This window comes from Lactuca virosa, chromosome 4 (genome assembly GCF_052849685.1).
Source record: "Lactuca virosa cultivar CGN04683 chromosome 4, Lactuca_virosa_CGN04683_v6, whole genome shotgun sequence".
In the NCBI taxonomy this organism is placed as follows: Eukaryota; Viridiplantae; Streptophyta; class Magnoliopsida; order Asterales; family Asteraceae; genus Lactuca; species Lactuca virosa.
Genome location: NC_136429.1, coordinates 261,943,673 through 261,967,768, shown reverse-complemented (window position 1 = coordinate 261,967,768; position 24,096 = coordinate 261,943,673). Strand labels below are relative to the sequence as shown.

At 34.9% G+C, this 24,096-nt stretch overlaps 1 protein-coding gene across 3 annotated transcripts; it reads left to right on the top strand.

The window, feature by feature from the left end:
• Window positions 1–17,869: 17,869 nt before the first annotated feature.
• Window positions 17,870–20,737, top strand: LOC145108229 (transcription factor PIF7-like). 3 transcript variants are annotated; one of them, XM_079045241.1, is made up of 6 exons: window positions 17,870–18,008; window positions 18,364–18,820; window positions 18,951–19,049; window positions 19,150–19,215; window positions 19,487–19,849; window positions 19,967–20,737. In XM_079045241.1, the coding sequence occupies exons 1-6, from the start codon at window positions 17,959–17,961 to the stop codon at window positions 20,072–20,074; spliced, it is 1,143 nt and encodes a 380-aa protein (XP_078901367.1). In that variant the 5' UTR covers window positions 17,870–17,958; the 3' UTR covers window positions 20,075–20,737. The 3 variants fall into 3 exon arrangements, with proteins under 3 accessions (XP_078901367.1, XP_078901368.1, XP_078901369.1); XM_079045242.1 differs by lacking the exon at window positions 17,870–18,008 and adding an exon at window positions 18,050–18,243; XM_079045243.1 differs by lacking the exon at window positions 17,870–18,008 and adding an exon at window positions 18,051–18,263.
• Window positions 20,738–24,096: the final 3,359 nt, after the last annotated feature.

Below are 24,096 nucleotides of genomic sequence, written 5' to 3'. Positions count from 1 at the left end.
CCTTACTTTGTGAAATAGATCAATTGAAAACCATTTCAATGATGCTCATTTCAAAATTCCAAATCATTATTGCAAGTGTAAGAATTTCAAATTCTTGTCACCGCAAGAAAGTGTTAGATTCTAAACAATCATGCAAAGATTCTTTTGTAATGTCTAGGTGCCAAAAGTCACAGAGACTTGACCAATGATATTACAAAATATTCCTATGGAGATTGTTACAAGAAAACTCCATGGAAATGAAGTCTTAAATTCAAAGTACATTCCTTTGAACATCCTTCTTGCATAAAAGTTTCTAACTTTTTCATCTATTCTTCAACTCCCAATATGGAAACATTTCATATTTGTCATACGACAATTCATTATTAATAGACTCCTGTCTATTCATAATAATTTCAATATGGTCCTTCCATTACTGTACTTCCAACTGTCCTTAAGCGACCAATCTTTGGCGAACCTTAGATTGTCATTAACAGTTGTTTAACGACTTTATTCATATCCGGTTCTATTCCTTTTTCCCTCTAAATATTATAGCATATGCAATCGATCTTATACCCGAAACATATGGGATACTATTCATAATGTCTAACATAAAGACATGATACTCAATAAATCTTTTGCTATAATATTTCTATTTTCCATGTTCTCATAAATTTGATTATGGAGAGGGATGTCGTAATCATAGTCAAATTTTTTAGAACGCAATTAACATTTCCATATATAGAGTTTCCTTATGTTGAACTATTCCAACATAACATTCATATATATATATATATATATATATATATATATATATATGAGTAAATTTGATTAAAACTCAATCTAATCTTTTAGAATTTGAAATGAAGTATAAATTCCTCTCCCTTAATTATAGCAAAACAAATTTTCAACCCCTGCAACTTGTGAATTGAAACTTTTGATTTCTATAATTAACATTGCTAACTTGCAACACTTTCCATAATAATTATGCTCCCACTATCATAATAATTATTATTAGCATAACACTTATGCTCCCACTAGCTTTGACATGTATTCAGAAATCAGCTGGACTTCTAGAAATCAATACTTATTTGACTTTCATTACCAAAGTTCAGATTTCTGATACGAGATGCTTCGATAAGACTTTACCTAGGCTTCTCAAACTCATACACCATTCCTTATATAGCTCAGATGTGTGTCTCAACAATTTTTAGAACTTATAGCATAAGTCTGAAATGTTTAGACCTTTGCCGTTTCTCACAATTCGAATTATGAAGAGGGATGCCGTAATCATAATCGTATTTGAGAATGCAAATATCACGATTCTATCTCCTTAAAATCTACTTAGTGAAAGTGTTTCCTCACAATCATTTTCATGAATCGAAGAGAAACCTTATGACACCTAGATTTTATGCTGTATGTGTTCCTATCCATGTGAATTTGTCATGACCATAATCACAAGACATGGTTAGTGACAAATCCAAACTCATATGGACTGAACTTGTTCAATCTTAATTTCTTGCCACCTGGCAGCACAAGGGCCTACCATTGCTTCCAGGTTGTTATGCAACCAATTGAGGACTCTAAGAACACACATGCATAGTCAAATTTAACTAGAATGGGCACAGAAACAAGAATATGTCAACACGATAGGTCACAAACCTCAAGTCGTGTGCTAGTGTTTAACAATAGGTTTACTTTTTATTAGTTCTTGAAACTTGTCAAGATCTTTAAGACTCCCACTGACCTCTTGACATATATGATTCACTTTGTCATGGAACATAACTTGACAAACCAATATTCAAGATTCAGTGCGGATTCTAATCAAGACGACAACTTCACACAATTGGCCTTAGTTGGTCTTGTTTTATCCAAAACATCACAACTTACCAATTTCAAATGTACATTGGATAAGTGTTTTAAACCTTTTCTTAAGATTATGTCACTCAATGTTACAATCTTGGAGTATGACTCTAAGACTTGTTTTGGGAACGAAGTATGACTCATCTTCTTGATTTAAACTATTTCAACAATTCACGATTCCTCTTCTCAGCCATACAAATGCACTAAGATGTCTTTAGAGGATAAATTGTGATATGGTTTTTCCATAAACATTAAGATGATCATAAAACACAATACTAAAGTACTCTCCCATCTTTTCAGATTAGAGAAACTTTTATCTTTCTGCCTAATTTGATTCTTCTCATTCGTTCTGCCATACATTGAACCTTTTCCAATGTTTCAGAATTATACTTAAACTCGTAAGCATAACCATGTTTACTAAACGTTAGAAAATCATGACGAATAGTCTTATTGATCTTTGTGGTGGATCTTGACCAGCGCACACCCAGTGTACCCGATCCCCTAGTCCTTCACTTGAATCACATATACATGTGAACAAGGAATTAGTCTTAATTTACCAAAGATGAAAATTCTCATTCATCATACAATACAACTTGCATGATTCCAAGTTTCTGTCCAATTGAAACTTGGGTGATGAGAATCTTTACTTATTTGGCAAATACTCGACACTACTACAAACGAAAGAATCAAATTCATATTGCTAACATAGAAACATACAAATATCAATTTTCACAAATTTCATTGCAAGGAGATATAATAAAAATAAAAACAAAATTTTATTTATTTATAAAATACGGAAAAAAAAACTTTTCCTTACAATGCAATTACAAATGAAAACTATGTTATTACATATTTCCTAGCAATCTATCATAAATCCTAAGCAGCAGCTCAAAAATCTGATCTTCGAACGATGCGATTGAAATCCATCTTCGCGATCAGATTCAGCATACTCTTCCTTTAAGCTTCCTTCCCTTTGCATGATCCTACAAAACATCAAAATGCAACCTTGTCACATCATGTATTAAGAATCAACAATTAGGAACTTAATAGAGTTAGACAGTAGACTTACCTAAAGCAGAGTCAAATTTTTCGATTCAACCTTTTCTCAGATCTTTCAGGTAGTCAAGGCAGCTTCGCAACCAATGCCCCTTCTCTTGGCAATAGAAACATTTAGACTCTTTGGGAATGGTACACGGGACAATCTCAGACTTAGCCTTTCTCTTTCCCTTGGAAAGAGAAATCTTTTCTGGACTTCCAATGTTTCCATTGTCAATATCCATGGAAGTTTGAAGAGTAGATATTCCCATCAAATTTTCTTTTCCAATGCGCCACATCATTGCTGATTCAGCAGCAACAAACAAAAAGTTAAGATCAATAAGGGTCATGTTGTGGTCTGTCACATAGTAGTCCTTAATGAACTCACTATATGACTCAGGACGTGATTGAAGAACCCAGTAAACAGCCAACTCCCTTGAGACTTCGACACCCAATACTCTCAGCATGTCAATATGATACTTCATCTCCAAGACGTGAGTACACACAAGCCTTCCATCTTAATGTTTCATTGGAAGTAGGGCTTGAGTGACCTTGAATTTTTAAAGTCTTTGAATTTGTGGGTTAGGGAGAATTATTGGAGGAGGTGGAGCAAGTGAAGTATGACTTCCATAATCCAACCACGGGGCATCATCTTCAAGAGGAAAGCTTGTTTCAAAGGATTTGGGAAGACCATAGTTGTCTGAACTAGACATCTACAATGGGAGAAATTCAGGTTAGTTGATTTAAGTCCTTAATATAACACACAAATGAAATATTAAGGCTAGGACCCAACACAATATTTTACAATTTGGAAGAGGGATGTCGTAATCCAATTGCAAAATATTTGAAGGTAGGTAAATGACGATTTGCCAATTTCCATCAAGAAAAACGAAAAGAAATATTAGGTTTTAAGTGAATTGAAATTCCTAGATCCTTTGAGATTCATTGAAACTTTCAATGGCATGTTTAAATCTCGACTGTGTCCTTCAAGTTTGTGACTGGGATGCCAAGGATCACAAACAAGGTGTGAGTAACCATGCAAATTAGCTTGGTACACCTAATGTTACAACCACCTAATCAATGTGTCGGTTAACCACACACGCTCCATTGATCTATGAATAACATCGAGCTACCCTTTGCCACACACTGTCAGTCCATATTAGTGTGTCGGTTAACCACACGCGCTCCACTAACGGCTTAACAAGGTGCAAAGTGCAATTTCATTGGTTAGCACCATATTCACATTTTCCTAAGTAACTAAGATTGGGAATTTATAAGTGTTTAGTTAATTTATATTTATCATTATACTTTTAATGAAGGGAGAATTAGAGTCCTATCCTACCCGTTCGGCTAACGACCCTCCACCAATCAAGGAAGCGGTGGGTGAGAGTGGACACCCATTAAACTGTCATTTTATAGGCAGTAACCTTATACCCCCCTTATAGATCGGCTTCGTGAATGAGGCCTATTAACGGTAAGACTGAATTTGTTCTTATATATATATATATATATATATATATATATATATATATATATATATATTAGACCTATAATATTATAATAGTATAAGGGCAGAATTTTAAACTTTAAAATTCTAGGGTTTGGAATTAAATGTTTCAAAAGTTAGACTTTTACATTTTCAAATTCCAAAACTTGAGGGACATTTTGTAACTTTCAAAACCTTTTGGAATCCATAACTTATTAGTTTAATAAAGATTTTATGAAAAGACTCTTGACATTCCATAACTTGAGGACAAGTTATGGAGTTCATAAAAAACCATTTATGAGAAAAAACTCTTCAAATTCATAACCTATGACTTTAATGATTTCTTTAAAGGAAAACATTTCACTTTCCATAACTTGAGGACAAGTTATGCAATTCATCAAAATCATTTAGATCAAAAATTCTAACAAGAAAATCAAACAATTTGTCTATGATCTAAATTAAACTCATAAGAACAAGACAATTCACATCAAACAAATTTCATGTAATTAGCCTAACCATATAAACTAATACAAAACATGAAACTTTGACAATTATCTTATAAATTGGATAAGCATGATCATTACCACATCAAAAACAGGTTTATAAGATCAAAAATAGTTTAGGGTAATGATCCTAGTCCAATTCCAGCCAAAAAAACTCGAAAAATTGCATTCTGGGGCACCAACTCGTCGAGTGTATGAACCAACTCGGCGAGTTGGATGAATTTTTGCTTGAAATCGGTGAGTCCCCTAGTGGACTCGGCGAGTCCACTGTCTAGAACAACAGAAAATCGATTTTTAAAGCATTTCCAAACAAGTAGCATTAAGTATAATTGAAAACTACCCTAGGCTCTGATACCACTGATGGGTTTTAAGCATTCTAACACTCCTATGGTGTACATGCAACCCTAGATGCTTTGGATCTATGTTTTCTCTATTATACATGCATACATTCAATATTCCAAAGCACCATCCTAACTAGCATACAATGGAGTATAAACAACATGAAATACAAGTTAGATGACATACCTTTTAGTGTAGTTGAAAACTTGGACCTTTAAGAACTTAGTGCCCCAAGTTTTGCACCTCAAATGGAATCACACAACACCACCAACAATTGGAATAACTTGAGAGAAGAACATTTGCTTCACAAATCGGCTAGACCTCACCTATTGTCCCTTAAAAGGGTGTCATTTCATGAGCTATGAGGCTTCTTATATAGTGTGCACATTAGGGTTACACCATGTAACTCATGAATTTCCACATTCCTCATGATCCATGGCTTTTAACCTCCATGGAGTATCCATGGGTCACCACATGGGTTTAGCCCAACATGAAGAACTATGGATCATAAGCCCACATTATAAGAATGAATGATTTACCAAATCAATCCCCATTTATTTAATTAGTCTCTTTTGATCACAAAATTAATTCCAAACTAATTCTTGATCAATACTAATTAAATAATATGATTTCATATTAATATATTAGAACTTATAATATATTAATAAATCATAAATATCCTCTTCTCACAAAAGTCTATCCAAATTGTTCCGATGTCATGCAACCCAAATGGACCATGCTACTCTCGGGTCAAGTACATACCAATAATAGTTATGGGCTTATACACCTAATCCAACACCACGATCATCCGAAGTACCTGAAACAAAATCAACAACTGTAAGCCCGAAGGTTAGTGAGTTCCCTCAAAATACCAACGCGATACAAACCAAAACAATATCATAACAAACAGTATGCATATAGAGTCTTCAGTATGACTGGACCGCCCTCACAGGGCCTTCAGTCTATCTGGGCCACTCTCATAACCTTCAGCATGTCAGGTCCGCTCTACCAGGCCTTCAGCCTGTCTGAACCATTCTCCGGGCCTTCGGCCTGACTGGTACGCCCCGATGGGCCTTCAGTCTATCCGGTCCACCCTATTCTGTTGGCCTAGAGCTCAAAGCAGGACCGCCTCAACCCACCCTGCAAGTACACAATCAACACATAAATATCATACGCTAGCTAGCATGTACAAACAATCATACAAATCTAAGATGTCAGTAATCATAGCATCATCCTATATACCAGGATACCAATATAACAGATCACTACACATTGCATCATCCTATATACCAGGATAGGACAACTCACCTCACAATGTCGACATGTACTGAAATCTCCGACTGCTGACTCACCAAAAATCCCAAACTATCACAATAAACGAACACTAAGTCAACAGTTGAATACCAATCTTGGCTAAGGGTCCAACCATATGGTAACAGTCCATTCTATCATTTCCTTAAGTTGAGCCAAGGCCCAACTCCAATTCCTAAATCCAAAAGCCTAATATACAAGGCCCATGATTGGCCTAATTTTTCAAATTGGGCCCAACTCTCTAATTGGGCCTCATCCTAAGATCCATTCCCATAATTAGCCCAAAACACATCTATTCAAAAAGTCCAATAAGGGTCCAAACCAACCGGCCCAAAGATGGCCAAATCCCGAAGCCCAAATCGCAAAAACCCAACAGAAGACGTACGTTGGGCGTACTCCGAAGCTACGTGGGGCATACTCAAGCCTCGTGTTGACTGGAAAAACAGACATTGACTGTGTACGTGGGGCGTACTGCTCTCTACGCGGGGCGTACCCTCGTTGTACTCAAAACTCAATTAAGTGCTTAATGGCTTAAGCACTTAAGCCCAAATTCCAAATGTGTCTTAGAACCATAAAGTCTCAAACTTTAAGACTTTGAACGTCCAGAAAGTCCTTAAATGCAAGGTCTTAATCCATTAAGAAATTTCTACCACTTCCATGGGACACTTCTAGTTATTGGGACCTCATTTTTATCACTTAGAACCCTTCCTAGGGTCTGAAAGGACAGCTTAACACGTCCAAAATATAACATGCACAATATTGGGACTTTTTGGGACAAGAAAGGTATCGTAAATCTATCAAGGAAAGATCTAAATCATATAAGCACAAAGGCAAAAGCTTTTTACCTCCTGGAGCTTCTAGAGGACAAAATAATCTCAGATCTTCAAGCTTGCCTTCCTTTTCCAACACCTTGATGCAACTTCTTCCTCTTCACCTACTCAAAACACACAGTTTTAGCTCATACACTCAAGAGAGAGGCTAGGGTTTGGGGAAAACGGCTCAAGACTATGGAGGCTGAAATGGTAGAGGGTTATGAGCTCATAAGGATACTTATATACCACCCAAACCCTAAATATTAGGGTTTCCATCTGACATAAGTACGCCCAGCGTACTAGGGGCGCCTAGAACGCTCAGCGTACCCTTATGTACGTGCATCATACTCCTCCTTATCCAAAATTACAATATTAGCCATTAGGGCATGTCATGGCTACACCCTTCCATCCCCAAGGACTAAAAATGAAAAAATAATAATAAAAGGGAGGATTCGAAATTACCTGCAAATTCCGGGATGTTACATATATATATATATATATATATATATATATATATATATATGTATATATATATATATATATATATATATATATATATATATATATATATATATATTAATACTGCAAAAACCAACTGTTACCAAACAATATATAGATATATCTCTGAGTTGGATATCTATAAAACCACATACCTATACATACCCACCATAATCGATCCTCACAAATCCTAATCCATGATTATCAGGAAGATAAATCGTTTTAAATAAAGGGTTTGACTATACTACTAGGGGCTTCCGTGGCTAATGAAAGTCATAAAGGCGCTCGTTCCATAAGTGTATTTAATAAAAATGGTATCCCATTTCATCTACGTCTATGGGTTATGAACCCACACTAGAAACATAATTCACAAGAACGTCTAGAATGTTCAAGTGTTGTCATCTTACTTTGGGATATGACCAAAGATACTGTTACGGTTGCCTGATTTGGACCTACTATTTATGGTTATCCAAAAAGGAATACGATTGTACTCTGGTATCTATTTCGTACCATCCAGGCTTGAAAGTGTCATAGAACAGAACTTTAATCTCCATTCCTAACTTACACACATTCCCCAAATGAGACTACCCAATATCAAACTTAATTGAACTAGGCATCTGTAATAAGTCTTATCTCATTTACGGGTAAAATAACTAGGCTCCCAATACCAAATTCGTTTAGGCAATACTATCACTAATTCAGTGTACATATTTAACACAGAGTATTTAGGTGTTAATATATTATTATCTCTATCTCTCTAATAATACTTCTATTATTATTATCTCGTAATAATATATATATATATATATATATATATATATATATATATTAACACATAAAGAACCATATAGGGTTCGCATGTTGTGTCTCATCAAATACATTTCTAACACATATTCTAGGAAATAAGCATATAACTCACATGTAAAGTTTTTGACATATATTTAATACTTTAATTAACACATGTTCATTAAAAGGACTATGCACTCACCTGACTTAGGTGGATGCATTGGACAGAGCTTCGCCTAACACCTAAGTATGATTAATATTGAGCCTTAGTCTAATCTTCATGGCGACTAATGATAGTATAGATTCCGCACTAATCCCATTGTCTACATCAAGATCCATCAAGTAACGAACAACCAGGTAGGGTCCGTATGGTATAATAAGTATACTATTTGGAAATCCCACTTTAAACACTTCACTAAATCCAACTAAGGCATCATTCCCGTAAGTCGATCAATCAGTATAATGACTTGTAATCACTGATAAATCTTATTTATTGGCTCATAACAACGACTATAAACATAAATATAAGTGTAGCTTAACTTACATAAATTTTAGCAAAAAGTCGGAAATTGCACTGGCAGATCTCTGAAGCGAGAGCTTTTATTTTCTGGACCATCAGGGACTCAAGGCTCGCTAGAATATCCTAATCTGCTAAATAATTTTGAGTTTTTTCTAGAAGAAATACGGAGACATTGCTCTGGTGGTGCGAGAGAACTGAATGGGGGTTGACTATTATTTTTAGACTAAAATTCTCATTTGTGCGCCGCGACTTTGGAGGTACACGTCGTGCCCTTCTGACACAACGTTCCTCTTGCCTTGTGACACGTGGAATGCTCATACTGGTTCGACGTGGCCCGCTTCTAGAAGCGTGTGTCGCGTCTTTGTGCGCGTGGCGCAAAACGTGAATCTTTTAAATTGCGTAATATCTTCACACGAGTTCGATTTTTTACATTCATTATATCCACATTAAGCTATCAACGAGATCTACAACTTTCGTTTTGACTCTATCAGCTACTTACCACTTTATTTTTAAATTAATATTTTTAACAGGCTTAGACTGTTAAAGTCCGTATCAACAACATAACTCTCTCATAAGATATCCGTTCTCGACTGTCTTTAAATCGACGTATAGTTATTGACGAGATCTTCAACTGTCTTTTAGATTGTTTTGGATAACAATCAACCGATTTCTATTTATGTTTCTATCTCACACACTGATACGCTAAAACTTCAAAAAAATCATAACTTCCTCATATGAAGTCAGATTTGGATATTCTCTATATGCACACTCTCAGTTTTACGATTACTATGAATTTTTTTAGATTATTTATTCTAAATAATCTTCTATCAAAAACACCTATTTATAATCGTGACGAATAAATATCCTATTATTCTTTAATCATCTAGCTCTATCTTGTTTGCGTTACAGTCCCATTCAAGTCTCTATCAGTCTTAAAACCACTACCTATGATGCATGTAAATTGAGTGGGTCAGGTTGGGAAGCCTGGTGAGATACATAGGATTTTCAATCCTGTATTATTATTATGATCATAATCCATAATCAATAAACCTAAAAATCTGAATGTTACCAAACACTATATATATATATATATATATATATATATATATACACACTCTAGTGAAGATATTTATAAAACATTATACCCTTACATACCCTCCCATTGGATTTTCACCAATCATAAACAACGATCATCTGGTAGAATGTCATTACCTGACAAATTGTTTAAATCAACGGTTTGCCTAAACAGCTAGGGGATTCCTTGGCCAGTGTAAATCATAAAAAGGCATCCATGATGGAGTACTTCAAAGAACACACAATCCATACTCCCAGATAGTATGATTCATTAACCATACAGGTAATGAGCTTGCTAGTGTTCCACTAAACTATCTAGAATGGTCAGTGGTCATCACCTTACTATGACAGATGACTTATACGAATCCCACTCCTGGGCTCATGATAGTGTCACGGAAATAGAACACTCCACTCCATTCCAATCTCACACACACTCCAAAATGTGCCTAACTAATATCTAACTTATCAGGTAACTCTAGTATGTAACCCGTACCCCGACACGTGATAATGCCATATAACATAGCTCTACTTTCCGTTCCAATATCACATACATCCCTTGTATGATTACTACCCACTAATTCAACTTACAATGAATTCAAGGTTCCTTGTAAGTGTTAGTTTATAACTAGACCAGACGTTCATATAAATAGTCAACTCTCAACACGAATTTCCTATAAATGGAATATCAATGTGAAATAATGTATGACTAAGCACTTATTCATCTTACTTCAAACTAAGAATCCGTTATAAATCTTACTTTATCACTGGACAAGACTTTGAAGCATGTAATTAACTTCCAAAACCTTTTTCCTATTTTATGAAATAATTTCCATCCTACCGGTATTTATGTTCAACACAAAATTCAACCAGCGTATATGATATACCTTAAATCCTTTTAAGTAATAATACTTTTAATAAGTTTGTCTGGTTGTATAACCAAAAATACTTTTTGCACTTATTTATTCACATATGATTCACACAGAGTGTTATGTAGTACTATCAAATATACAGTTGACACGTATTCCTGATAATAGGTATTTAATTCACATATAAAGTATAAAATCAACAAAGAATACAAATAAAAACTTTCAGTATATATTTAATCCTTTAAGTATTCAAAACTTATGTTAAATCATCCTCATGAAAGTAACTTTGCACTCACCTGATTGAGGTTAAAGATTCACACTTAGGCCAGCTCATTGCCTAAAACTTCATCATTTCTCTTTTAAACAACCTAAACATGAATATTACTGTGTCTCAGTATTTTGAATGGAATCGTTGATAAATCTTATTAAATAGGTTCATAATAACGACTATGAATATAAATTAAAATTACACTTAATACGTAGTAAATGCAACCTAACTTACAGAAAATTTTGGCAAAAGTTCGAAAAGTCATAGCCAGAACTCCGACACCGAATACTTCTTTATGTAGGGCTTTTCATCGTTGTAGCACCTCATTGAGAAAACTTCGAAACTCCAAAAAGTCAGATTTCTAGAGAGAGAAACCCAAATTGGAATGTGTAAGAAATGAGGGGGAGGGGGTATTTGATTGTTTTTTATAGGCTGCAGAAGGGTAGGGCGCATCATGCTTTTGCCTTAGGCGCGCTATGCCTCGGTGGAGGCAGCAAGGCTTTACTCCTGGTATGACACATGTCCGTCGTTGGTTTGTTTTTGCGTCGACTTTAGCAAGTAAACTTCGTCGGCTAATTGACATTCTATTTTTATTTTATAGTCTATAAGAAATATACTGTAAAGATTTTATGAAATTCATATATCTTTCATACAAGCTCCATTTTGGACGTTCTATATGTCGACATATTTGTATTTACAAGGAGATTAACTTTCGTTTAGATTGTTTATCTAATGAGCAACCAATCTTCGTTTCACTTTTTATGACACACATTGTTGTATCAGGTTGAACACGAAACTCCGAAAAATCACAACTTCCTCATACGTACTCAGATTTAGACGTTCTTTATACTCACGTGATCATCACGATTACTAAAACATTCATTAAGATTATTTATCCTAAATAATCTTTCATTAAAAATGTTATTTTATGGATTCAACGATAAATTTATAATAAGATTTTCTATAAATATTATATACTCATGATATTTATCCAGATAACGAGTAAACAATAAATAGATATTTATATAGCCCGTAATGCATACAACGAAAGATTATCATATTCAAGTATTTAATTTATTCAATAAAATGAATGGTCATAACTAAAATCTATTAAACGTTTATCCCTAAATTACGGGCGTTACAATTCTCCCCCACTTAGAATGATTTCGTCTCCGAAATGCAGCCCAATGAATAAGTGTGATCCCCACGACTCAGTTTCAGTTTCCTAAGTAAGAATTGTCTCTGTACTATGCACCTACAATACAAAATCAACTCACTCTTTTGTCTTATTCTCAAAATAATATTTTATATTCCTTTACGTGTAAACCTAGTTTCATTATTGAAACATTCACTCTATTGATTAAAGTTTCACTATAATAAGTGTCTTTAGTATATTGAATTCGCTAGACAAATATTTCTCTCATCTTGATAAGGATTTAAATAACAAAGTTCACAAATGGTACCGATTTGTGTCCCCTTTGGGTTTCAACGTTTTCAGACTACAACGATTTCTACATTATCAGTAACATAGTATTTTTAGGAGAACAACTATGAATATACATATAAGTTACACTTAAAACGTAGTAAGTGCAACTTAATTTATATAAATATTTGGAAAAAGTTTGCAAATTTGCTGGAAGAACTCTGACACCGAATACATTTTTCTGTAGGGATTTCTATCTCTGCAGTGTCTCGTTGTGAACACTTTGAAACTCCAAAAACTCAGATTTCTAGATAGAGAGACCCGAATTGAAATGTGTATGAAATGAGGGGGTATTTGATTGTTATTTATAGGTTGCCGAAGGGTAGGGCACGTCACGCTTTTGCCTTAGGCACGTCGTGCCTCAGCGTAGGCGGCAAGGCTCGGCTCTTGGTGTGACACGTGTGCGTTCGAGCTCCGTTTTCGACGTTCTTTATATACCCGGTTTCGCATGGACGAGTACTGCAACTTTCATTTATACTTTGTCGGTTAATTTGCATTCTATTGTTTATTTTACAGTCTATAAGAAATATACTATAAATTTTTTTACAAAATTCAACTTCTTCATACATGATCCGTTCTCGACATTCAATATATCGACATATTTGTATTTATGAGGACATCAATTTTCATTTAGATTGTTTTGTCTAACGAGCAACCGATCTTCGTTTCACTTTTAATGACACCCATTGTTGTATCAGGTTGAACATAAAACTTCGAAAATCATGATTATTACAACTTTCTTTAATATTATTTATCGTAAATAACCTCTCATAAAAAATGTTATTTTATCGCTTCAACGATAAATTTATAATAAGATTTTCTAGAAATATTATATACTCATATTATTTGTCCACATAACGAATATACAATAAATAGATATTTATGTAGTCCATAATGATTACAACGAACAATTATCATATTCGGGTATTTTATTTATTCAATAAAACGAATAGTCGTAACTAAAATCTCTTAAACGTTTAGCCTAAACTGAAGGGCGTTACAATTCTCCTCCACTTAATATGATTTTGAACCCGAAATCACAAACTCAGCAAATAAGTGTGATCCCCAACAATACTAAATCAAGTCACTCTTTTGTCTTATACTCAAAATAATATTTTAGATTCCTTTATGAGAGTTTATCGGCATGTCAACCTATTTTCATTATTGAAACATCCACTGTGTTGATTAAAGTTTCACTATAAATAAGTGTCTTTAGTACGCTGAATTCCCCACGCAATCATTTCTATCATCCTATTAAGAATTTAAATGACAAAGTTCACAAATGTAACTGATTTGTGTCCCCTTTGGGTTTCAAATTTTTTGGGCTACAACGGTTTCCACATTATCACTAACATGGTATTTTTAGGATAACGACTATGAATATAAATATAAGTTACACTTAAAATATAGTAAGTGCAACTTAACTTACATACATATTTGGCAAAAGTTCGCAAAGTCATTGAGAGAACTTTGACACCGAATACATTTTTCTGTAGCGATTTCTATCGTTGTAGCACCTCATTGCGAACACTTTGAAACTACAAAATGTCAAGTTTCTAGAGAGAGAAAATCAAATTGGAATGTGTAAGAAATTATGGGGTAGTTGATTGTTATTTATAGGCTGTCGAAGGGTAGGGCGCATCACGCTTTTGCCTTAGGCATGATGCGCCTTACCGTAGGCAGCAAGGCTTCTCTCCTGGTGTGATATGTGTCCATCGTTGGTTGTTTTGCGTCAACTTTAGTAGGTGAATCTCGTAATATTTGAAAAATCATATCTTTTGCATACGAGCTCCATTTTCGACTTTTTTTATATATTTGATTTCGTATGGATGAGTACTATAACTTTCATTTAGAGTCCTTTAGCTAATTTTCATTCTATTGTTATTTGCAGTCTATAAGAAATATACCGTAAAAGATTTTGTGAAATTCATATCTCCTTCATACAAGCTCCGTTTTTTATGTTCTACATATCGACATATTCGTATTTACGAGGACATCAACTTTCATTTACATTGTTTTGTCTAACAAGCAACCGATTTCCGTTTTACTTTTTATGGCACACATTGTTGTATCGGGTTGAACACGAAACTTCAAAAAATCATAACTTGCTAATACGAAGTCAGATTTAAGAGTTCTTTATACTCACGGGATCAGCATCACGATTACTACAATTTTCGTTAAAATTATTTATCCTCAGTAATCTTTCTTAAAAATGTTATTTTATCGGCTCAACGATAAATTTATAATAAGATTTTCTACAAATATTATATATTGATAATATTTTTCCACATAACGAATATACAATAAGTAGATATTTATATAGTCCTTAATGCGTACAACAATTATCATATTCGAGTATTTTATTTATTCAATAAAACGAATAGTCGTAATGAATTTCCAATGTTTACTTGGTTTTTTTGAATGCAAGGTACAAATAAAAAAATGCAATAAGAGACAATTTATGTCATTTATTAAAGGGATATATATACACTAAATCCCAATATTTTCATCGATTTGACAAGAAAGTCCTAAACTTTATTGTTTTGACAGTAAAGTCCAAATTATCGGCAGTTTTTGACACTTTTACCTTTTTTTCCGGTTAGCCGGTAATTAGGACTTTTTTGTCAAAAAAATAAAGTTTAGGACTTTCTTGTTAAATCGTCAATTAGGACTTTACTGTCAAAAAAATAAAGTTTAAGACTTTCTTGTCAAATTGTTGAAAATATTGGGACTTTAGTGTATATATCCCTTTTTTTGGTTAGAAATTTAATGGTATGATACTCTTTAAGCATAAGAGTTATTGAAACATTCTCTAGTCAGCTAGATCCTATTGAAATCCTTAACATTTGCTTCTTGTTAAATTGTTTTTTTAATCTCAACAAGTCGACATTGAAAAAAATGGAGATAATCAAGAAAGAAAGAAAGAAAGAACCAGGGTTGTGTTGGTTTTTTGCAGTCCCAAAAATGGAGAAATAAGAAACCGAAAAAAAAAACGAAATTGCCCTTCTTTCCCTTCTCCACATTCATATCTTTTTTACTAGGCATGTGTTGTTTGTGTTTGTATAATATGTCCTCACTTTTTAGTTCAAGATTTGGTGGTGAAACAAGAAGAAAGTTTTACAAGTCTTTTCACCCTTTCTCGCTCTCTCTTTTGCATATGTTTCTCCTGATCGTGATTGTGTGAGGGTAAAGATGATGATGGTAAGAAAAAAAACAGTGGTGCTGCAACAAAAGTTACATTTAAAAGTTCTTGGGTTACGAAAATACACTAAAGTCTCAATATTTTCAACGATTTGACAAGAATGTCCTAAATTTTATTTTTTTGACACTAAAGTCCTAATTGACGATTTGACAAGAAAGTCCTAAACTTTACTTTTTGACAAAAAAATCCTAATTACCGGCTAACCGGAAAAAAAAGGTAAAAGTGTCAAAAATTGTCGGTAATTTGGATTTTACTGTAAAAAAAATAAAGTTTAGGACTTTCTTGTCAAATCGATGAAAATATTGGGACTTTACTGTATATATCCCTTTATTAAAGGACATGAGTATCTGGTATGTATATAGTCACATAATTAATTATATCATGTTCTATTTGTACTAGTTAGATCCTTCCTGTCGTTAGGCTCTATTTATACTAGTTAGAGCTCACCTACCCCTCCCCCACACCTATTTTCACATACCCGATCCTTTGAGTATGTATATAGTCACATAACCTTATGTTTTTTTTTTTTTTTTTGAAACGGCAAATTTAACCTACTCCTAAACTACACCATAAATCCACCTATGTCCACGACGATACTCGAATCCTCAAACTCAAGAAAAGAAGGCAACACCGGATACCGCTGGGCTAGAAGCCATTTGGTACATAACCTTAAGTGGCTAACTCTCTTTTATGATCATTCACATAGACCATCCTTAGAAAAGTCAATGACAATATAATCTTTGGAATATTTTTAACTAAACAAATTTAGCTTTCATTATTTCATATAGTTAAGGTTTCATAGTAGAAACACAATATCTTTGAAAGCGAAACTTCTTATCAAATATATATTATAATATTATTTTTTTAGGAGCTTAAACAACAAATTTAAAATACAGTTGATATAAGGAAATAGGAACCTAAGTGACCAAGTTTGCCTTGGATACAAGGTCACCATGATGGGTTCTTTAAAGATGTGGGCTACGGCCTCAATGTGAAGGGTCCATCACTTGATGTATCCATCAACCCAACTAGCCTTCTTTCTAACTATTCTAATTTCTAACCAACATGTTTGTACTTAAAACATGAAAATTTGTATCTCTACAGTCCTTTACTTGCATTTTCGTTAAACGGTCGACATTCATTAACGATGAGTCTTGAGTCTCCGACATCATGGTTTGTGGGACGTGCTCTAACCCTGTGAACTACATATCCCATTTCATTTCTATGCGATGTGTTCCTAAGATATAATCTGATGTTCAACAACCATTAAGGTGGACTAGTGGTAATCACTAGAGATTTAATACTCTAAAATAGAATGATCGCTTGTTAAAATCCCAAAAGCTTTGACTTTGGAGTGTCTTACTTTAATAAAAAAAATCTCTATTAAGAAGACTGGTATTGATCCTCCATGTAGGCTCCTTGATCTTATGGCTATGAAATTCCTCATAGGATTTTATTTCATCATATTGACATAAATACATCAGATTTCATCATAGTTTCATCGTATTAGGATGTATATAGGTGATTGAAATTTATCATGAACAAAGACAAGAACTTGACAAAAAAGAAAGTGACAAATCAAGAAGCATGCACCTAAAATCATGAGCTTAAATTTAGCAATTTGTGAAGAAAAGATGCAAAATGCACATACATATATCCACTTCTCCCCACATGACAATTCAGTCTATCACAACCCTAATTTTGGAAATCGTTGATGGGACCCACAAACCCCACCATATTGAAAGCAAACAATCCCATCTTTAATCCCAGCCATAGACATCATAGAGGGTGGGTTGGGGCGAGGGGTGGAGGGGGGTGTTGCACTGTAGAAATATTATTTATATATGACCCCAAATTAAGTGGGGAATACCAAGTTTGGAATCTAAGAACACCAATAGAAAGCAAAGAACAGGAAGAAAGATAAAGATCCTCCCACATGCACAGGCAGCAGCAGGAGCAGCAGCATACCCCTACTCTTGTCCCCATGTATATGTCTATTGCCCACTACACAATCATTTTTCTTTTATAGGTAAAACCTTTTTCCAGAGTTGCTTTGGCGACTTGTACCTTCTGAATTGAAGGTTATACATTGCTGTTCTGGAAAAAGGTCCGACCTTTCTTTATCCTATTCTATAAACAACATTTCTTGCAAGTGACACTGTGTACACAACCTTCTTGCTTCTCCCCTTCCATTTGCACAGAAATAAATGGCATTTTCCAGGTTATATCATTGGCGTAAAAGTATTGATATTAATTAAAAACCCAAAGAAAAGATGTTCTTGGTTCGTATTTAGCAATCGGTATATGAGTAATCTACTCACTCTTTATGTTTAACTTTCAGGCTTAGCGACTACGGAGTTGCAGAAATAACATGGGAAAATGGTCAGCCAGCCATGCATGGCCTTGGAAGAGCCAGTGAAACACTAGAATCCATTGTCCATCAAGCTACAACATGTTACAATCAAACTCAAACTCAAGAAATTTACCTACAACAAAGTCAAAATCTGCCAGGAACCCGTAATATAAGCTCAAATCTTGCATCTTCAAGTAGAAAATGGAGCGATAACGCAGGCCCAAGTTACCTCAAGAAACGACCAAGATCATCTATGATGGTCCATGATCAAGGTGTAAGAAATTTGGGCACTACAAGTTTGCAAGAAGATAACATTAGCAACAGTGGGACAATCAATTCTAAAGATAATGACACTACAATGATGACATGGCCGTCATCCGATTCGCCTAATCAAAGCTTGAAGAGTAAAAACACGGATGATGATTCTGCATATCAATATGGATCGGTATAGATATACAAAAGTCTCTGAAAAAAATCGATTTTAAGTTGTTTGGATTTATTAAGAAAGTAAAATTAGAACAATATGCACACAAAAGTCATGTTATTGAAATTTGTCATTTCTTGATTTTGAACAGGAAAATCAAGAAGAAGAATGCAGGACTGAGGGTGAAACAATTCGTTCTCAATCAAGTCGGCGAAGCAGAGCTGCTGCTATTCATAACCAGTCTGAACGGGTAATTTTCTTAACAAATTTATAATTCTGAAAAATAAAGAAATTATAAAGAAAACCATGTTGATAAATACCATTTTTTATATTATATATCTTCATTTTAGCGACGAAGAGAAAGAATCAACCAGAAGATGAAAGCCCTACAGAAGTTAGTGCCTAATGCTAATAAGGTAAGAATTTTTGTGTTGGGTTAAGTTAAGGCTTTTGACTTTTAAAGTCAAAAAAATTAAGTATCATATCTAAAACCATTATGTATCTTTCAGAAATAAACAACCCAAGATATTTATATGAATAAAAAATTATCATTTTTAAAGTGTTTAAACACTTTTCGTCAGTATTGAAGTTAAAATGAGTCATTTTGACGTCAGAAGTCAACATATACCTCTCTCTTTTGAGTGATTTCAGTTAGAAAGTGTCTAAATATGGAAATTTTTTACATAGACGGATAAAGCATCAATGTTGGATGAAGTGATTGACTACTTAAAGAAGCTACAAGCACAAGTACAGTTTATGAAGAACATGCCAATACCACATCCACAAGTGACGATACCAGTCCACCTACAATTGCAGCAGCAACAGCAACAACAACAACAGCAGCAGCTTCAGATGTCAATGCTAGCTCGAATGGGAATGGGATTCGGCCTTCAGATGGGAATCCCTGGAGTCATTCCCCCGCCAGCTCATCATCCGTTCATGGTCCCACAAACCATGATTAACCCCGCCACGTCACAGCCAATCCACAGTCGACCTTCCAGCAACACAACAGTTCCATTCAATGATCCACATAGCGCGTTTCTAGCACAAGTATGTGAAGAATGGAAAAGGGCTTAGTTAAAGCTTGAATATTCTTAATCGTTAATCATATAGTTTTCAGCTTCTAAATTCATATGAAGCTAACAAAGTCGTATTTTCTTTGTACAGCATATGAACATGGATATGTATGCTAACATGGCAGCGCTCTACCGTCAACAGATAGGAAAGTCAATGGGCACGAGCTCATCTCAGTCAGACCATGTTCTAGGCGAGTGATGATAGTTATTAATTATTAATGAATCTATAATATTTTCAATTAAGTATGCACTACTGAGTTGATCATGTAAGCGTTTTTTGGTGTATTTATTCCTAGTATAACTGTATAAGTTAGTTTGGTTTCTTATGATTTTATTTAAGTACAAAATAACCAAAAATATGTACAAAACGATTGGTCGTGAAGCAAAGGTGTGACTTTTCGTACGCGTAGTACAACCCACAAAAAAGGCTGACAAATATTGGTGACAAGATGCAAAAGTAATTAACTGAGGAGTAAATTATGCCTTGTGCTACATGATATCTACTTATCAAGCAAGATTCAGGCGAAAGATGTAATAGTAGTTAAGTTTGACCAGAAGTGGGGTCATCCCATGGATTGAAGTGAATTTAGGCCACAGGCTTCCATGGTCCCATAAGAACGGATGAGTAGATTATCCCCAAAAGATTTGATATTGGATTTCAGAAGCAGGAGCACCTCTAGAAAGATCTCCGAGATGAAATGAAATTAATAATGGAGAACCCTAATAGGATAATAAGAATAGACATTAGACAGACCCACGAAACCACGATGTAAGGGGATGTATGTTCACAATTGGTGTAATTATGACAATATTTATTATTATATTTAAACTGAATGGGAAAAGTCTCAACTATTTAAACAAATCTAGCTACATATATGAGGTATGTTTGAACAGGGGAAACTTTCTCTTTCCATGAAGTTATGAGCTTGTTCCAAGCATTAAATTACACATCCACCTGTCCTGATTGAGGAATTCGCAAATACTTTAAATGATAAAACTAATTTATTTTTATTCTAAATTATACTATCATGTCTCAAATAGGATTTAAACCTTCCACAAATAGGAGTTGAACCTTCACCTAATAAGAGGAGTATGACTTAAACCCTAAACCTAAAAGGAGGACATACTTGATACCATTTTCTTGGTTATCCGACAATACATAACATGTTATTTAAAAAGGTCTCTTAGTTATTTGACAATACTTATCATGGTATTTAAACAGTTAAACTTAACACATTTAGGCTAATCTTAAAAAAGTCTCCAACAATCTAAACAAATTTAACTAAATTTGGTATGTTGAATAATAATTAAGGGAAAGTTTCACTTTCCATGGAGTTATGAGCTTGTTCCCAAGCATTAAATTACACAGGCTGGATTCATGTGAAATGATTGGATACATCTTGTACAATTGTGGTTTGTTGTGTTGTCATGCTGCAACATCTACTCTCCGGATGCATTCCACTTTCACTTCAATCATTTCCATTATTTGTATGTGTTATTCATGCAAAAAAAAAAAAAAAAAAAAACACCCTTATCATATAATTAAAAATAAAGTAAATTACAATAATAATCGTGTGGTTGTCCAAACGTTGGACTTCCAGTCCAACTTTTTTTTTCTTCTTTCAATTTTGGTTTTTAAACATGTCATTTATTTTCGTTTTACTTATTGGTTGAGTTAGTTATAAAGTTGTCCTACAATACTATTTTACCCCTAACTCATTTGTATTTCACTGCTAGAAAAGCTCGCAATTTCCAACGGCATAATCCATCGGTGTTTTGTCGGTGATGGCTTTTACTGACGGAATTCTGATGACAAAATTCATCGCCTATTTACCGGCGGAATACTGACAACTTTATTTACTAACAGAATACCGTAGGTGTGAAAGATAGTAGAGGCCTATACTACCGGAAGCACAGGACTCACGCTTGGATCAGGGAAAGTCACAAGGTTACCAAGAAACTAGTAATTGATCTCGTTTTATTCAAGTATGTCGTTACCATTGTTTCGGTAATGACTAAGATGATAATTGTTATTCCGACCCTAGTGGTCATATCAAGTTGAGTCCGACTACAACGAGTATGTTACATGGTTTAGAGAACCAAGTCCGATGTAGCACCTGACTTAAGCCGGAAGAATTAATCAAAGCGATCAGTAGAGGTATCACGACGGTTGCTTGTAGCTAGAAATGCTACCTTTTAAGATGAGATTAGAACATGAAGAAAAGTATAGTCTGTTCTGGAAGACTCTAACAGACCTGAGTCTAAGCGTTGCAACATACGATGATATGTCATTAGAATATGACACATCGTTCCATTGTAGTAATAAAAGAACTTATCTTAAGTTTGTTAAGAAGAAGAAGGAGTCTCCACTAAGGATCAAGAGTGTGAATCAAAGGTCATGATTAAAGGTCTAACATGAGACAGAGAGCGGGAGCGAGATCGAGCGCCGCCTGCAGTCAAGGAGTCCAAGAGTTAGATACTCATTCGAAGGAACAAAGAAGTTACGATTATTACCTAGGATGAAGAGATAACGTATGGAGTCATTATACTGCCCTGTTTCGTTGATGATTTTCGGGACGTAATCATCCTAAGGGGGAGATAATTGTAACGCCCGCAGATCCGGGCTAGTCAATTTAGAGATAATAGGGGTCGAAAATGACTTTTTTTTGACGAAATATTATTTAGAATAAATAATCTTAACCAAGTTGTAGAATATGTCTCAAGGGTTCCGTACATATAAAGAACGTCGAAATCCGAGTTATAACGAAGAAGTTATGACCCGTCGAAGTTTTACGGCAAAACCGGCACGACACCGGGAGACGTAAATAGCGAATTTGCGATAGAGGACTTTTTGACCTTAGTAATCTACACGAAAGTCGTAGAATATGTTAAACCGAGAACATCCACAAAAAGAACGCCCAAATCTGACTTCGTATGAGGAAGTTATGATTTTTCTAAGATTCGGCTTAGCAGTGCACGACCCGAAACTCGAATTTTAGTTCGAGCGATTTTTGGCTTATGCAACCTTAATGAGAGTTGAAGATCTCATTAATAGGAACTCAACGGTAAAAAGACAGACGAAAACGGAGTCCGTATGAAGGAGTTACGAATTCTTCGCGGTCATTTAACAGTCTAAACTCCTCCTACTGTTAAATTTAAGATCGGTCGAGAATTAGCCGACGGAGTCTAAATGAAAATTGTACATCTTGATTTTGCCTACGCGTGGAAAAAAAGAACGTCGAAAACGGAGCTCGTATGCGAGATTTATGATTTTTCTAAGTCGGGAGGCTGATACGCGAGTTTGGGTGACGTGGCACCACCAGAAAGAGGACACGTGGCACCACCAGAAGGCTGCCACATGCACCAACTCGGCGAGTTTGTGTCAAGACTCGGCGAGTCCATCAGATATTTTCACTATAAATAGAGGTGTCGGGTCTTGCCATTTCTTCACACCTCCCAAACTCACTTTCTCTCTCTAGTTTCTCTCTCTACCCTCCCAAACTCCCCCCCCCCCACCCTAAAGCCTAGGTAAACCCCCTAGCACCCGAAGGAAGCCCCGAGGCTCCCGGAGTCCCGAGAAAAGAGTCTTTCGGCTCGGGAACGCTGCTCCAGCGAAGCCCGGTTTTTGCGAAAAATCCGCTGTAAGTGAGCTATGCCTACCCTATCTTTAGTATAGCTTATGTTTTAATATAGTAACATGATTAGGACCTTAAAATAATTATTCGGGCTATTATTATGAGTTATATAGTGTTGTTTAACGCTTATATAATAATAATAACAGTTAGACTATTAATTAGTCTCGGTGAATATTGAGCTAAACCCTAGTGGTAATGATACTAGGTTTTGTCGAGGGAAATTGTTTTAAGAAGTAACGAAGCGCTGCCCGAATTCAGAATCACCACCTTATCAGGTGAGTGCATAGTTACTTTCATCTTACACATAGATATGAAGTATTTTATATAAATTACATGCTATGTGTGTATACTGTCTGAATACTTGTTGTCTATGCTGGATGAAACGTTTTATACATGTTTTAAATGATCTAAACTGTATATGTATTTTATATCTACAAAATGTGTTGGGTAAAACATGGGTAGATTAGAGGTGAGATAAATGATGAGCGATGAAAGATGAGATAAATGATGAGCGATGAAAGATGAGATGAACGATGAGCGATGATATATGAGTGATAAAATATGGTGCGAAGCGATGACCTAAGCG

Coding starts and splice junctions, on each gene's coding strand:
- LOC145108229 (XM_079045241.1), top strand. CDS start 17,959: ATGCACAGGCAGCAGCAGGAGCAGCAGCATACCCCTACTCTTGTCCCC. Junction 18,009..18,363: donor ACCCCTACTCTTGTCCCCAT/GTATATGTCTAT, acceptor TTTAACTTTCAG/GCTTAGCGACTACGGAGTTG. Junction 19,216..19,486: donor TAGTGCCTAATGCTAATAAG/GTAAGAATTTTT, acceptor TTTTTTACATAG/ACGGATAAAGCATCAATGTT.